This window comes from Rhynchophorus ferrugineus, unplaced genomic scaffold (assembly GCF_030347505.1).
Source record: "Rhynchophorus ferrugineus isolate W39M unplaced genomic scaffold, kcgeb_rfMv2 rfM5, whole genome shotgun sequence".
NCBI classification, from domain to species: domain Eukaryota; kingdom Metazoa; phylum Arthropoda; class Insecta; order Coleoptera; family Curculionidae; genus Rhynchophorus; species Rhynchophorus ferrugineus.
Window position 1 is genome coordinate 13,513,019 of NW_027472584.1, and position 16,018 is coordinate 13,529,036.

General features: G+C 30.5%; 2 protein-coding genes and 1 long non-coding RNA gene across 3 annotated transcripts; 2 read left to right on the forward strand and 1 right to left on the reverse strand.

Moving 5' to 3' along the window:
• Positions 1-921: 921 nt before the first annotated feature.
• On the reverse strand, positions 922-13,196 carry gpp (DOT1 like histone lysine methyltransferase grappa). The gene is given in 10 exon segments (XM_076405173.1): positions 922-4,000; positions 5,164-5,521; positions 5,578-5,829; positions 5,924-6,573; positions 6,576-7,818; positions 7,880-8,317; positions 8,416-8,721; positions 8,781-8,919; positions 12,331-12,371; positions 12,937-13,196. Coding segments are annotated over 10 exon segments (4,170 nt in total). The 5' UTR covers positions 13,015-13,196; the 3' UTR covers positions 922-3,335.
• LOC143197092 (uncharacterized) lies at positions 10,426-11,555 on the forward strand. The gene is made up of 2 exons (XR_013005918.1): positions 10,426-10,542; positions 11,356-11,555. It is a non-coding gene; the product is annotated as an uncharacterized LOC143197092 (long non-coding RNA).
• Positions 13,197-14,079: 883 nt separating the features above from the next.
• LOC143197078 (NF-kappa-B-repressing factor) lies at positions 14,080-16,007 on the forward strand. Its single transcript, XM_076405240.1, has 4 exons — positions 14,080-14,581; positions 14,636-14,765; positions 14,821-15,143; positions 15,200-16,007. The coding sequence occupies exons 1-4, from the start codon at positions 14,160-14,162 to the stop codon at positions 15,381-15,383; spliced, it is 1,059 nt and encodes a 352-aa protein (XP_076261355.1). The 5' UTR covers positions 14,080-14,159; the 3' UTR covers positions 15,384-16,007.
• Positions 16,008-16,018: the final 11 nt, after the last annotated feature.

Below are 16,018 nucleotides of genomic sequence, written 5' to 3' on the forward strand. Positions count from 1 at the left end.
ACTATATTACGTCGAGTAGAGTAAATGATAATCGCAAAATGCAATCGATTCTTGGAGTAAGACTAAGCTACTACATTCACTGAATATTTAGATATGCAACGTACATACTTAACTAACTAGTAAAGGTAACTTATTTTAAACAAGATTATAATTACTTTGATAAGAAAATATAATACTAATTTTATTCAAGCTTTTACTTATCCATTATATTGATAGCTATTTAGTTATCAATTTGAGAAATTAAAGGCATATCTGTTTTATTGTACCATAAAATGCTTTTAAATGACATGTTAGATTCTAATTTGTGTAGCTTAAGAGTGGCTTATTAGCCAAATCTAGATACTACTTTTCACAAAATTTAGAATCTTATAGAGTTGACTGGTTTTTTACATCTACCAACTAAATACTCTTCAAGCAGACCCGAGACACATAGGATGTTTTATCTACAATCCGAAGTATCACACATGACAATATATTGGTGAAGCGGTTTGTTGTTCAGACTCGGAGGAGAGCGGTATTAACATAAATACTGAGTAGCCGGCTTGGTTGGCGCAGTGGTAAAGGCGATAGGACCGTTCACCTACTGTTGCGATAGTCGCGCGTCGTAAATGTCCTTAGGCAAGAGTGCAAAATCCGACAAGGATAATGATACCAGTAACGCCTTTAACCAGGCTGGGGTGATTTCTAAGTTGATCCCTCGCCAGTGGGTAGGCTTAATGCCGAGGACCGTGGTCTGGAGTTAGCGTTAGCAACAGTAGGTCTAGTCCAGATAAACCCTCGTTGGTAAAAAGGAGACATATATAAAAAGATGTAATAAATACTGAGTAAACTGGTTAGCGACGACGCTTCTTAATTATCGGTAGGAAAAAAATTAAGTCAACAATTATGTTGGAGCGACTATAAATTTAAAAAAAAGTACTGTTTACTATGGTACAGTGTGTTTATTAAATAACTGGCAGTAGTGATACTATTATTATTTACAGACTTAATGACATACAAATCTAGCCTAGTCTTATTCACATTTAAGTATCATGGATACATATCCAAAAATACTTTCAACTCGTTTCTGTATAAACATTAAGAAACACATTTAGATGACAACACTGAACATGCACATTCAGTCACAAGATGGCTTCCAATTTATGTATTTTCAATTTTTAAAAAATTATGTATAAATAACTTTGGTGTTTTTGTTTTTGATTGAAAAATAAACACTTTTATAAACGATGAAAAACCTTTGGCTGTAAATTAAAGAAACAGACGGGCACATGTCATTTTGCATTAATTTAGATTTAGTAAATATTGTATTTTGCTACTCATTTCCAGGTAATTGACTAAATGTGTCAATTACACCGCTAGTTAATAAGGGAGAAGGCACATTAAATATCCAGTATTGGAAAAATATTTTTAAATATACTCCATACATTTGTAAGACGACCCTTTTTAAAATCTTGCAAAAAATGTTGTGTTTATTAGATCATAAACAGAGCCTTATAATTTGTACATTAGAAACTACCCCCTTATTACCGTTCGGTCATTATAAATTAATGTTTCCAAAAAAAACCCCTACAAAAAAAACTAGGCTCAACATTAAAATTTTGTTTAATTTAAAATAAACTATAAAAATTGATTTATGTAAGGAAATAAATAACTAAAATTTTCAATACAATTTGAATGTTGAACCGACAAAATAATAATGATGCTATATGAACAATTTATAATGGCCGTCAGTAGCTGTGCCATCAGTATCTTTTCTATAAATAATAAGCCAAATAAAATTTGACAAACAAAACTGAGCGGAAATAAAATGTAACTAATAGCGATACGAAATAGACTATAAATTAAATGTAATAAAAAAACAACAATGAAATATTAAGTTAAAACTTATAACAATAAGATTCCAATTAAAAAAAAATATATATAAGCACAATAAATCACCGACAAAAGATCCATATGCAATGATTCCTGCTAAAATCAAAGAAGGCAATAATGCGTTGGATAATTGGAAACAAATGATCGATTCTTAAATAATTTCAGACTTTTAGGGAAACTAACGCCTTAACTACACCGCTATCAAAACTCCACGTTTTTTAAATATCAATAATGAAAGTGGAATAGAATAATCAAATTACCTAAATTTATAATTTACTATTGTATTTACATTTAAAAAGTTGTACTAATTTCCTTTTTTGTTTTAATTATTTTAAAATGTATTTACACAATTACGATAACGCAACTAATGATATAGTTAAAAATTAAATAAATATATTAAATGCTATTCCAATAATTTAGAAGCAGATGAGATAGATGATCAACGGGCAGTGTCTGTCTTACAAAGTATTTTAAAAATTGTAAAACAAATATATATATTGGCAACTGAACAAAAATAAATTAAATAAAATATTAAAATCAGAAATGTTTTTTGTTGTACAATTTTTAATGTATACCTTGTTTAATTAAATATTATATCATAAATAAAATAATTTATATTTAATCCTCAAATCCATCATATTAAATCTTTAAATGAGAGAAATATAAAGAAGCTTGTATCACAGAAACAATTCAATGTAAATACTTATGTATTCTTTGGTTCTTTTTTGCGAATATGTTATGCTGTGTTATAATGTTCTTTAAGTTTTAACTGTTCAGCCTTGTAAAAACCATTTAAACCTAAGAATAAATGTTTTAAATGTTTATTCAATATACTATTTCCCCATTTAAAATTTCAATATAAAGCATTTGAGGATTAAATGAAACGATTGTTGTTCCAAAATTTGTCCGTAAAAAAATCAGTTAAAATATAAATTACAGAACACTAGGATGTACGATTTCATTGAACAATATTTGGAACTGAACTTAGGTGATAAATTAGCCTTATACGGCGAATAATTTTAGACGAATTTTTGTTATTGATGAATATTTATAAGACTAAATGAATTTTTATATTTTTTAAACATGCCAATTAAATTACTGAACACAAAATTGCAGTCATTATAAGTATATATATATTCTCCAATATAAACTTAATAAATATTAGTAAAAGGCAGTGTTTGAAAGGTATCATACCATACTTTTACCAATATTTCTTTTACACCTTTTACCTAGAATACCATTTTCAAATTTGCATCATATATAAAAATATATATACATGGCAATAGGGCCAAATTAAATTTAATTGGATACAATATAGCCAAAAAATTGTCATTTTAAATGAAATGAAAATTGAAAATATTGACACAAATTTAAAAGTAATATGGGTAAGGATAATACCATCTATACATTTGCTGTGTGAAATCAGCGCAAAGCTGACCATAATAGTAATCCATCAGATGTTGTCAATTTTTCCAAGAATACGGATCGTGGGAACGACCCCAGTCGTTAACCATTTGAGGGGTGGTTTGCTGGGTCTCTCTATTCCAATCCCAATCCTTTCCTTTTGGTCGGAATTTATCTTTGACAGGTTCTTGTACAGGTTCTGTTCGTTCTTCAGCTGCTTTTGCCCATTCGTCATCTCTCCAATGTTCCCTGTAGTAAAACTTCTTCTTGAAATGCGTGTCTGGCTTTTTCTTTTCTTCAGAATACCTTTGGTATTTCAATAAGGCCGGATTCAGTCTAGTGGGACTCTTTATTGGTTCTGGACTAAAATGTATCTTATATGGGTTGGGTGATGTTGGTGATGGTGTTCTTGGCGGGCCGGTTTCCTCTGGTCCTTGATCTAAGATAGGTGGCGAGTCCAAATACACCTTGCTAACAGGCATTTTGAATAACGTTGGTTTAGGGTGCAATTTCAATTGTTGTTTTGGAGGTCCAGCTATGTGGTTATCGCCTAAGCCATGTCCTATTCCTGAATCCGGAGAAGTATTACAGCTGTCTGCTCCATCAGTAGATCTACGTCGTTTGTCCAGCTCAGTTGAGGCAAAGGCAACTAAACGATCAAATCCCGAGCTGATCTTATCCTGCCATTTTGCATCTTCGCCTTCCTCTTCCACAACATCTACTTCTGAAGAAGAAAAAACGGTCTTATTAATCGCTTAAACATTTCATTCGGCAATACCACATAGTCTCAAATAAAAACGCCTTTTGATCCGATTTAAAATTATAGTCTATGACACAAAAGACTATTTTATTTAAGCAAACAAAAAATATCAGATCAATCTTATAAGAATACTTCAAGAGAAAAAGACATTCATTTTTTTCGACTTCAATTAAATGACCTATCTTAAAATAAAAAAAAGTGAGAAATTTTAAGCAATCATGACAAGCGAAATGAAACGGAAGCCAACTCCATCACCGAAAATGCAACTAAAACTTGGTCAGATAGTTAGGCGGGCAATGAAAAGAAAAATGGCGCTAAGCTACTTACCCGGAACTAAAGTGGACCAGCTAAATCTAGTATGGAAGGGGTAATACGCGTGCGCTATATTGTGCATGCCCAAATGTGCTGCCTCCTAGTTAACGCAAACAAACTACAGTAAATATAGGACTAACACTATAGATGGCAAGCGGACTCTAAAGATATCTACTTGCCCATTGTTTATGAATAGAAATTTAAAACTATTAAGATAACTCTGTTAGCCCTAATATAAATTAATATAATTAAATATGTATATATATAAATATATATGTTGGAATGAAAGTAATAGATGGAAACAATACAATGAAGAATACCAACACCAAAATTTACAAATAAACCACAGTGAAGCAATGCTATCTAGAAATCATCACCACTTCTACTATGGTATTGCAAACTCTCATGCAGTGAGTAATATGAAAGAGTATATTTTATCAGAATTTATCAAGAAGCCAAACTTGTAAATTTAACTACAAAACAAAAAGAGTACTAATTAACTATTAATAAGTGGTTATTATAACTAATTATTTGGTTCTATTATTCTTAATAGAAATATTCTCTATTAGTAAGCTTACAAATTTATTAAATTGGATAAAATTTCATAAGCAACACATTTAAATACTATATATATCTCATATATAAATCTCTCAATACAGTTGTTAATGTTATAACTTATCAATAATATCCAATAAAATAAAACTCATTAAATAATATTAATCAATGCTAAAGTTAAACATTTTAATTAGAACTCTTCATATTTGTTAGCAGTAGTAAATTAACAAGTTTGTAAAAATAATGTGAAACTCTATTACCTTCTTCATTGCATTTCCTGGACCTTGCAGGCTCCTGATTCTGGTGCTCTTCAGGTACTTGATGTGGTGCCGTTGAGGAATTTGTTTCTTGGTATTGACAAATATTCCCCTGTATAGTTTGTTGAATATAAGACTGTCTCCTCTCATACACATCCACTTCCTCCTTAATGGGTGGGGCCAGAACTCGCGCCTGTAAACTGGCAGCTAGACCTTCAGGCACAAAATTGCTTCGTTGTTCCGCTTCAGGTATCGAAGGCACTGGAGGTTTGATGTCGCTAAAATATGACTCGTGATACGGTTTGATGTCAGCTCTTGGAAGCGGCGTATATAACTCATTTGGAGGATAATTTGAATTAACCTGTTAAATATAATTCTCCATTGAAAAAACTTCAATTCAATTGAAGGTAAACATACCTGTCGCTGCTGTGTTGGATAAAGAACAGTTGTTCTAGGAGAGTATTGTGCCTTAGGAGACGGTTGAGAGGCTGATATATACTGATGGGAACTACTTTTGGCATGACTGTGCATATAAGCTAATCCTTCAAGAGCCCCCTCTGTTGATGAAGGTCTTGATATAGGACTATAAACTTGTCGCACAGGTTCATTAATGTTATCTTTAGGAGTAGGGGGATTAGTTAACTCTACATTTGGCACCTTAACACTCACCTAGAAATATGAATGTATGTAACACATAATAGTAATTCTAATAAATTAATTAATTTAAGGACAAATTAAAAAAAAACAATTAATTTGTACTTACTCTTTCAGGTCTGGCAGGTATAGTGCTATTTACAATAGATCTAGCTGTTATTGTGGTTTGAATATCACTCATGTCAACAGCCGCATTAATAATTGATTGATTAGATATCTCTAGTGTTCTTTCTATTTCTCCTGACATTAAATCTCCAATTGTTCTTGTTGCAACTAAACCTTCTGATGTATTGTAAGTTGGATGTTGTGAACTTAATTTTTCTTGGGATAAATGTCGTCTCAAAGCCAATTTAGCTGGTGACACTTGTGAGTCTCTATAGCATTCCATCATCCCCGCTAATCCTTCTTGATGGGGATGATAATGTCTGTCAGTGCTCTGTCTAACAACTGTTTCAGTACGAGAATATTTTGTTGTTGGAGGATATTTTTGTTTGTCTTCTGATTTTGTAGCAACAAAATTACTGTAATGTTGTTGAGATCCATAAGTTGAATTAGGTGGTTGTTGTATGATTTGTTGCTGTGGCTGCGGTTGTTGCGGTACAGGAACTGTTGGTATATGTGAAGGTTGAGGGGTCGGCGGATTATATTGAAACTGGGCTATGGGAGTTACTTGGCCAGATTGTCTGCTACGATTTTGTTGATCCTCGTTTAGAACAGATGTTATAATACTTTTTAGCCGGTCTTCAAAATTAGGAATTCTGGCGGTTCTTGAGATTTTTGATTCTGATTACTAGTTGTTGTGTTTGACGTTGTACTAGGAGTTGTAATGATTGGATATGGATGAACTGTTTTCTGTCTTTTACTAACAGGCATTGGAGCTGGCATATTATTTCGTATCAAACCTCGTTGGCCTCCGGAAGACGTTTTGCTTGAAGTAAATTGTGGAGTTTTATTAGACATGGCCTCAATTTTCCTTCCAGTCTCAATGATTTTTTGTGCCAATATCTCAGGATTTTGTTCTTCTATTTTGGCAATATCAGGAACCTCTGGCCAATCCTGAGAACGTGCTCGATATTCTCTAGACTTTCGTGATATCTTAGCAGGAGCTTGTTGCTGTCTACTAGATATCAATATCTGATTTTGTTTTCTTTCTTCTCCGACTTTTTGCAACTCCCCTTCTAACTTCTGTACTTCATTTTGTAGTTTCTTTCTATGGGCCAAGGTCGAAGATATTTCCCTGAGGATGTATTCCTGAGCCATACTCGGCGATATATCTTTGGCTGCTTCAGGTCCGATGTACTTTTCACAAATTTCAGCTGATTGTTGCATAGCAAGATTATCCTTGTCATTTTCTAATTTAGCAACTTGACCTTGTAATTTACTGGCTTTGGCTTGTAATTCTTTGTGCCTGCAAACGATTTCTTTTGCCTTTGCCAATAAATCAACAGGTGAAGTAGCATTAATGCCCAATTCACTCATACGAGCTTTTAGTAAAGCTACACTGTCATCAATCAAAACCTTAATCTGCTTCTCGAGCTGGGCAGCGCGACTCTTCAATTTCTTATTGCGATCTTTCTCTTCTTCAATATGAACCTTTACAGTATTTTTGTAGTTGGGATTTTTCATCTGTGCTATCATTTGCATATACTGCACTCTAAACATATCCAATAGCATTTGTAAACCATATGGTGTTGCTGCAGGTTCCAGAGGAATATCCAGTTCATTGTGAATAATAACATCAGAACTAAGAGTGGTTAGTTGTTGATCAACACAGCCCGGTGCTGGGGGTAGTTTCTTTCCAATGGCTTCTGGTGACGTACTGAGCAAAGTTTCTGTATGGAGAAGATCCAAGCCAGTAATTTTGATAGTTTTCTTCGGCTTAGTCTTCTTCATTCTACCCCGCCTGCCCTTAGATACAGGTTTTTGAACTTCTTTCTCTGGTTCCTCAGATACCGTTTTTGTTCTGGATATTTTTCTTCTGAGTTTTTTAGACTGATGCTTTTGCTAAAAACAATGAATATATTAATATTAAATAAACTGTGAAATTACTTATGTGCTAACTTACTTTGAGTTGTGGTTTCTTTAGTTTTTGAAAGTATCTTTCTAATTTGGTTCTATCAATAATATGCAAATAATATGAAACTGGTTTACCAGTCCAAGAAACCGAACCTTTAAGGGGTGACATTTCTGATACATGCATTATTGTACCAATATCACTTAAATTTCTGTCAGTAATTCTAAAATTCAATGGACAAAAACTTCTCGATGATACAATCCTAGCCCCATCCTTTAAATCCGCAAATCTCTCTTTTAGCTGATGATCAACAGCAGGCCCGAAAGCAAAATTATTCACAAAAACAATCGTCGCTTGATTGATTTTTTCTCGATGTTCTTCGGTCAAAAAATCTCCTCGTATTAATTTATATTCACCATATTTCTTTCCATACCATTGCATCCAAGTCCGAAAATTTTTATTCATGGCCTCAGCATAGCGACTTGGAACCTGAAAATATTTCAGAAAATTCGTAGTTAGTTAACACATTAGATAAAACATGATATTGACAAAAACTGATAAACAAATAAATCAAAAAATTCACTTACATCTGCTTTTTCTATGCCAAGGCATATTTTGCAAGGTGTCGCAGCGGCCATTTGTAAAACAACCTGACCGACACCTGAACCAAGATCAATGAAAACATCATCCGATGTTATGTTTATTTGATCAATCATTTGACAGACCAAATCATAGGATGTTTCTCCGTAAACTTCCGGCGAGAAAGGTTCGTACTGATTTAATTTTTCAGGATCGGTAACAGCAGCATTATAGGTTTGTAGCAGGATATGACGTAACAAACCACGCGATGGATATTTATTCAATCTTTGGGCTGGTAGTGATGTACCTTTCTCCTAGTAATAAAATAATACATCTAGCAATCATAATGCATATGAAATAAATAATAACATACCAATGCAACAACACTATCAATTGCTCGATTAAATCGATCACACAACGACTTCATACTCTCAAAACTCCTGGTGTCATAATCACACAAAATATTATTTTCTAACGGCAGTTTCAGTTCTGGCAGATCTTCGCACACCCATCTAAAACAACAGATAATTTTATGATCAGAAAACAATGGAAACATTGGGATATCGTCAATAAACAATTGTTTTGCAAATTGGTTTTAATAACTAAATTTTACTGAGTATTATTTTATTGATAATTGTTTTCTTTTAAAGGAAATAAAAAATGAAAATTGTAAAATATGGTAATAAAAAATGTAATTTTGTTTTACACTATGGTAAAAAAGCCATTTATAAAATTTCAATTTACGTATTTATAAAAAATAATAATATTAAAAAAACACTAACAAGGATCATAATTATGTTTAATGACATAGAATAACATTTAAACTGGGCGTATGCATATGATGATAATATATTCTAAATGAAGAATGAGAACCTAACGAGACTTCAGTTAACTTACATAAATATTTATATTGTATCGTTATAATACTTATAGTTATTTGCGTTATCACTTCTTACATATTTTAATTAGTTAAAACAGTCCACAATTTTTTTTCACTTTGACAAATGCCAGTCAACAAATTTAAGACGATATCATCTAAAGGTACTAGTATATGGATATTGGTTTTAGTTGCTAAAATTAAACAGCATGAAATATACTAGCAACTATCTTTAAATGTTAATGCAATATGGGCAGATTTCAATTGTATCGCAAATTAATGATAAAACATACTTTTTTGAATATACAATTCTTATTAATAAATATCTCAATCAATTAAGGGCATATCAATTCAATTAATAAATAGTATCCAATTATTTTGATACTAATCCACAATATAAAAACCTTAACAATCTTTTTATAACCATATCAATTTTTTTTACAACAAAATCATTAGGTAATTAAAATTTGAATAAAAACAATAGTCTTTTTTTTTTGTTAGTTTACTTATAACAGTAAAACACGTATCATCATTTAAATGATATTTAGCGATTGATCCTATAGCTTAACGCGGGTTTCAACTTCGGTCATCGACCACAATCAACAAGCAACTTCTACTTTATTAATAATAGCCACAGTTAGAACAGTGGCTATATGTCACGATTGGGTAAAAATAAAAAATGCATTCAACTTTAGCCTACGAAAACATTATTTTGTGAACAAAATAACTTAAATTTAATTATTAATTTTGATATTTAAAGTAAATATTTTAAATAAAAAACAAATAAAATATTATTAACTGTATAACTTCCAATTTAACTTGTGTTAAATCTTTACTAAGACTAACTAAGAATGAATATAACTCTTAGTCACCGATATTGTATACCGTAGTTGATAGTGACAGTCCAAGAGTGTACATTGACCTAAGCTACCAAACGTGTCATGTCTAACCAGTCACTCGGAATATTTCAACTATTTAATCAAAAGCGATATCAATCTTCTGAATATTAATTTATTCTGTATATAGAAAAAAGAACAGAATAAGAAATATTCCATAAATAATACGTGCATCTTATTTAAATGTAGATAGTTAGAAAAACGTATTTAAATAGTAATAATTATTAAGTAACCTTGCATAGTAACCTGTTCTTACATTCGTGATTTTGAATCAATTAAATATTAAGTATTTAATATATACTTTAACACATAAATGTTCAGTGCATCTCATGCGACATATATGAAGATAAAAAAATTATTAGGTAAGCAAAAAATTTTAATTAATAAACATTTTGCTGGCGAGTAGACGGCCAACAGAATTATTATTTTAAAACGTGGATAAATAATTTAAGTAACAAGATAATTTATTTCTTGCAAACTTTAATTTTTAGTTGGCAACTTCATAAATAAAAAACAAATCATGTCATTTGGCTCAAATATAGATTTCAAACGACACCAAATATATAACAAATTGTATACCGTGAAAAACAAGTTTAAACCGAAATGTTTAGAGTTGAGCTAGGTACAATTCTATTTTATTATGGATGTAATAAAAATGTAAACTGAAAATGACAAACGAAGGTTCAACTTCTGAAAAATCCAAACAAATCTAGGTTTACCTGCTTCTTTACAAAAACCCAAATAAATTAAGAATATAACCCCAAAATATAGACTATTTTACTTCTATTTTATTATAGAATTGTAATACGTATTTCAAACATTAGCACAAAAAATTCACGAGAAAACAGCTGAAACGAAGGCATTAAAGTGGAAAAACTACAAATAGTCTGACTGAAATATAAAATATCTGCGGGTTCCACCTGCTCTAAGTATTTTTAAATCCATTAGGGGCCTTGAATTTATATATTAGATACAAGGAACTATAGAAAGAATCAAATTTAAATACTTTACGAAGATAACGAGAAACTTCACCTGCTATGCTATTAATTAAACTCCATAAAATGAAATTTTTTTTAAATGTATCATAATAGTAATATGTATCAAGGCTTTAAACAAATTTGAAAAAATGATATATTATGTCCTATAATGTAATTCCTGATATCGTATATTTCTAGACGACTTTTCATAGAACAAATGCAGTGGAAAACAGCTGAGGATGGGCATTGGAGGGGAGAAAAACGGCCTACGTGCCAAAAATCAGGTTGACTTGTCACATAATAGTTTTTTAACCCTTTAAAATGTATGACATCCTTAATATCAAAGAAATATTTGATGTGTAATTGAAATAAATAAAAACATAACCACCTGTTCAGAATCAAGACTCAAAAATAAATACCCACATTCCTTCAATTAAACAAATTATTCATAATTAAATTATTCATTCATGTTATATTTTATGTTATGTTACATTGATAGTATTATATATAACGCCTAAAATTAATATTTTCATGTCTAATGAATAAGAGCAAGAATATTTAAACTCAAAGGGGTTGAAATACAGCATCATGCACTTTCATCCGCCCAAATATCACTTAACCCAAGAGAGATGTGGGGTCATGGTCAGGCTTTGCCAAAAAATCGATCAACACCCGTTTCAGCCTCACTGTTTTGGGACGATCTATTCAAATTCAGCGTTGCCAAACATTACGCCCTTAAGACTTTGAAATAAAATTTGTAGTAAATTACTTTAAGAAAAACTTTCATTCAATCTAACAGTATCCTTATTTAACGCAACCTATGATACGTTTTTAAACATCTAGCCGAGTAACAATTCTCTAGATTAGTAATTTTGATGATCTGACAACAATGTCGCATACCTCTGATAGTCCAACATGCTTGTTTTCTTTGTCGTTTACGTGAATCTAACAAAGCGCATTATTTAAATGTATTTGAAATTAAAAGAAAAACCTTTATAATGATAATATTCCTGGCATAAGGAAATTAAAAAAGAAGACTACCTAATATTCTAATAATATTATATAATTAAATAATTTTAGCTTCAAGATACAAAATGGATAATTACATCTAAAATTGTGATGCTCTTAAAAGAAAATAAGTTAATATCATCAAATATTTATTCAAACACCTACCTTATAGTTTCCACAATTTCAAGAGCTCCATCGTGTTTATCCTAGAGACAACAGAACGTAAAATTACTTGTTGAAATTAATAAAACACTACACAAACCACAAAATTCATATCAGTTAATGCGAATAAAAATAAGCAACTAGTTATTATGATGTTGCAATAGGAAAAACAAACAGAAATTTTAAAATAACAAAAGTTAGGTTATAGTAATAAATTTCCAATCTATATTTAGATAAAACTTTTTAAATAAAAAAACTGTATTTGAAATCTATTTTTAAAATCGTACCCGCGAAGAAATAAAAATATTTCTCTTAACTATGACTGTGCATCTATAAACAAAACTATTTTCCATAACGTGATATAAAATAAAACGTTTTCCTTATTGACGATGTACTTAACGATAATAATGAGTAATTTTTTACATGAATTCATGTGAAATTCGACAAATAAAGTACCGTTCGATTCGTGCAATCTAGGAAATACCCAACATAAGATAATGCCTATGAAATACATTTACATTAAAACAGTATTTTCTTCATTGAAACAAAATGATTTAGTCAATTTATATTGAAAATCGCCTTTAATATTGTTTTTGTTATCGTTCTTACATTTCCACGACCCGAGGTTAACGGCCAAGTGTATAGTACAGGCTCTGCACCCGCTGGAGAATGTAATTTTAACTCCATTTCTTCTGACTATTTGGTTTAACTAAATCATCAATCGTCACTAAACACTTCCACCATTAAAAAATATTTATTAAACAATCGAATTACTCATTTTGCCACAAATATTACGGACTTCACACAGCAAAACACGCCATCACTATAGCGTATACCTTGCGCGCGCAACGACCTGCACAGGACTACCACCCTGAACTTATTTAATCCTCTATGCAGTCTTGACAACCTAAGAAACCATCAATATTTTCTTTCGATCCTATTACCCTTCAAACATTCCGACCAATGTTTTCATAATCGTTAAGACAACTAAAATGTATAATGCTGTAAAACAATAGTTATTTTTTACGAATATATACGAATTTATAAAACGAGAATATTTATAAATATTAAAAGATATAATTCATTCCTACAAAAAAGTATAAAATCCCTTTGTATTACATTATGGTATATAAATAATAATTTTTTTTGTTTCTACTACTTTTAAAAATGTATGAATATCAATACCAATCTTCACTATCAAATATCAAAAATATCATTTAAAATTAATGAATATTCTATATAATATAATTTCAAAACTATTTATTTCAAGGATTAGTTATATGTAAGAAATAATAGAATAAATATGAACAATATAACCTACTTATTTTTATCCTATTAGACAACATTGTATTTATTCTAGCAATCGGCGCGCCTCGCTAAAGTACCAAAAACCCTAAACATCAAAACTAATTTCCTCACGTAGGCCTCGTCCAGTTGCATTTCCTTCTTGAACAATAGAAATTCAGTATGCATAAAAATGCATTCGCCTACAGAAATAACAGCCTTTTTAGAATATATATCGTTTAGTTTTATAAATTAATTATTTTCATTGATTTTAATTACCGATTTCCTCTTTTACATCCATTAGAATAACCACTCTATTGAAGAATAACAAAATATGAGTTCAAAATAGTATTTAATCAAATGATAATAAACTAACAAATTTCAAAAAATGTATGAGCACCTAAATATAAATAAAAAAAATTAATATGAGCGTTGTTTTAAATCATCCGCCGGTATAATGCAGTGTTGCTGGATACGTCATATGTCATTTAAGTGTCAACCTAACTGTTCGGGTTAAGGAACATAAATAAACAAACGATTACATAGAAATGAAACAACATGGGAATCGAAAAGATTTTATCAATAAAAGGTATAGGAAATATCCTTATGATCGAAGACCTAGAGAATATTATGAAGGGGAACAATTGAACTCTTCCAATCCTTATAACGGACAATTTAGAAACTTTAGAATTAGAAGTTATCAAAATAATTTTAATGAGCGAGTAAACGATAATATCTATAACGAAAATTATAGCAGGGGAGGAAGTAGAAGTGAAAACGGATTAGGGGAAAATTTGTTAATAGACCCGAAGGAAAGAAAAGCAAAGGAGTTTTTACAGACTGTTCTAAAACAACCCGGTGTCCGATCTAAACTAATATTTTTGGAAACAATTGATAATGCAATTCAGACTTTACAAGGAACAATTGATAATTCACAAGTTCAAATGACCATTGATACAATAAATGATAGGTGAAAATATAAATATTAATTTAGTGACTTGTATTTATATGTTGATATTTATAGTACTTTTGTAATGAAGCTCGATGGAGAAGAAATAGTTAAAGGAGTTTTTCCGAACAAACAAACAGCAAAAAATTCCCTTGCTGAACAAGCTTTAGAGTTATTGAAGAAAGATTGTTTTTATATCATCAAGGTAATCTAAAATTACATATAATTTTGAAATGATTAGTTACAAATAAATTTATCAGAAAAAAGTTTATGAGGAAATATCAACTAAAATAAGTCAGGAAGTGCCTGAAAATACACCTCAAACATCTTTTGTTGGATCTAAAGCACATAAAATGATGTTGAAAATGGGGTGGAGTGGAAAAGGTCTTGGTGTAAATGAACAGGGCGCACAAGAAACTTTAGCAGATACAATAGATCAAAATATTACTAGACAAGGTTTAGGTAATTCTGATGTTTTCAAAAAAGTAAATAAGATATTGGAGGAATATGCTGGATCAACTAAAATCACAATGCTTAGATTTGATCCCGATTTTACATCAGAAGAAAGAGCACATATTCATAAGTGAGTTATATGAAACACCATATTTAATATTTTAAGATATGTAACTTTATTTTAAGAATTGCATCAAAGTTTGGCCTGAAATCAAAAAGTGAAGGAAAAGGTAATGAGAGAAGAATAACTGTTACAAAAAAGCTACACAGAGCAGATCTAGTATTTAATTTGTTATTAAATGATATGGAAAACACATTATACAAATTGCTAATACCATCTAATTTTGCTGAATTGTGGGAAAAATTATAATTTTTTGATTTAATATGACGTTAGAATATAAAAAGGTACTTTGACACCTGATTTAATGTATTGCCATAATTCACAAAGTATTTCAAAACATTGTTTTTAGAGAAATTTTATATTATTATTGTAAAGTAATAAACTACTGTTTATTTAGATTATGATTTTATGAGAAGTATTTCAAAACATTGTTTTTAGAGAAATTTTATATTATTATTGTAAAGTAATAAACTACTGTTTATTAGATTATGATTTCAATTGATTATAAAATTGTAAATATTATACTAGAGCAATTGCTAACTACCCAACTTGGAATTGTTTGTCTCATTGTTTTATATTAATGATCTATAACTTCTGTTAATAAAATGTATAATGTATTTAGTTTCTTTAAAGAATACCAAGTGATCAATTCTATTTGTGGCCTCCAGTATACTCATTTGGATCCATTACAACTGGAAAAATGGTATTGTATATTTGTGTTTACATGATCGCATTTTATATAGACTCGTACAGAAGTGGCTGGAAAGACTGTGCATTTGAAGGAACGAAGAGGTATGTGAAGACTAAATGATGTAACAAGGGATGTCTAGAGATAGGGGATTTGCTTTATGTTAATATAGATTTAAAACCTCAGTGACGTTTTG

Excerpts from the sequence above, each read along its gene's own strand:
- LOC143197078 (XM_076405240.1), top strand. The coding sequence starts at position 14,160 with ATGAAACAACATGGGAATCGAAAAGATTTTATCAATAAAAGGTATAGG. Across the intron at positions 14,766-14,820 it reads ATTGTTTTTATATCATCAAG|AAAAAAGTTTATGAGGAAAT; the intron begins GTAATCTAAAAT and ends TAAATTTATCAG. Across the intron at positions 15,144-15,199 it reads GAAAGAGCACATATTCATAA|AATTGCATCAAAGTTTGGCC; the intron begins GTGAGTTATATG and ends CTTTATTTTAAG.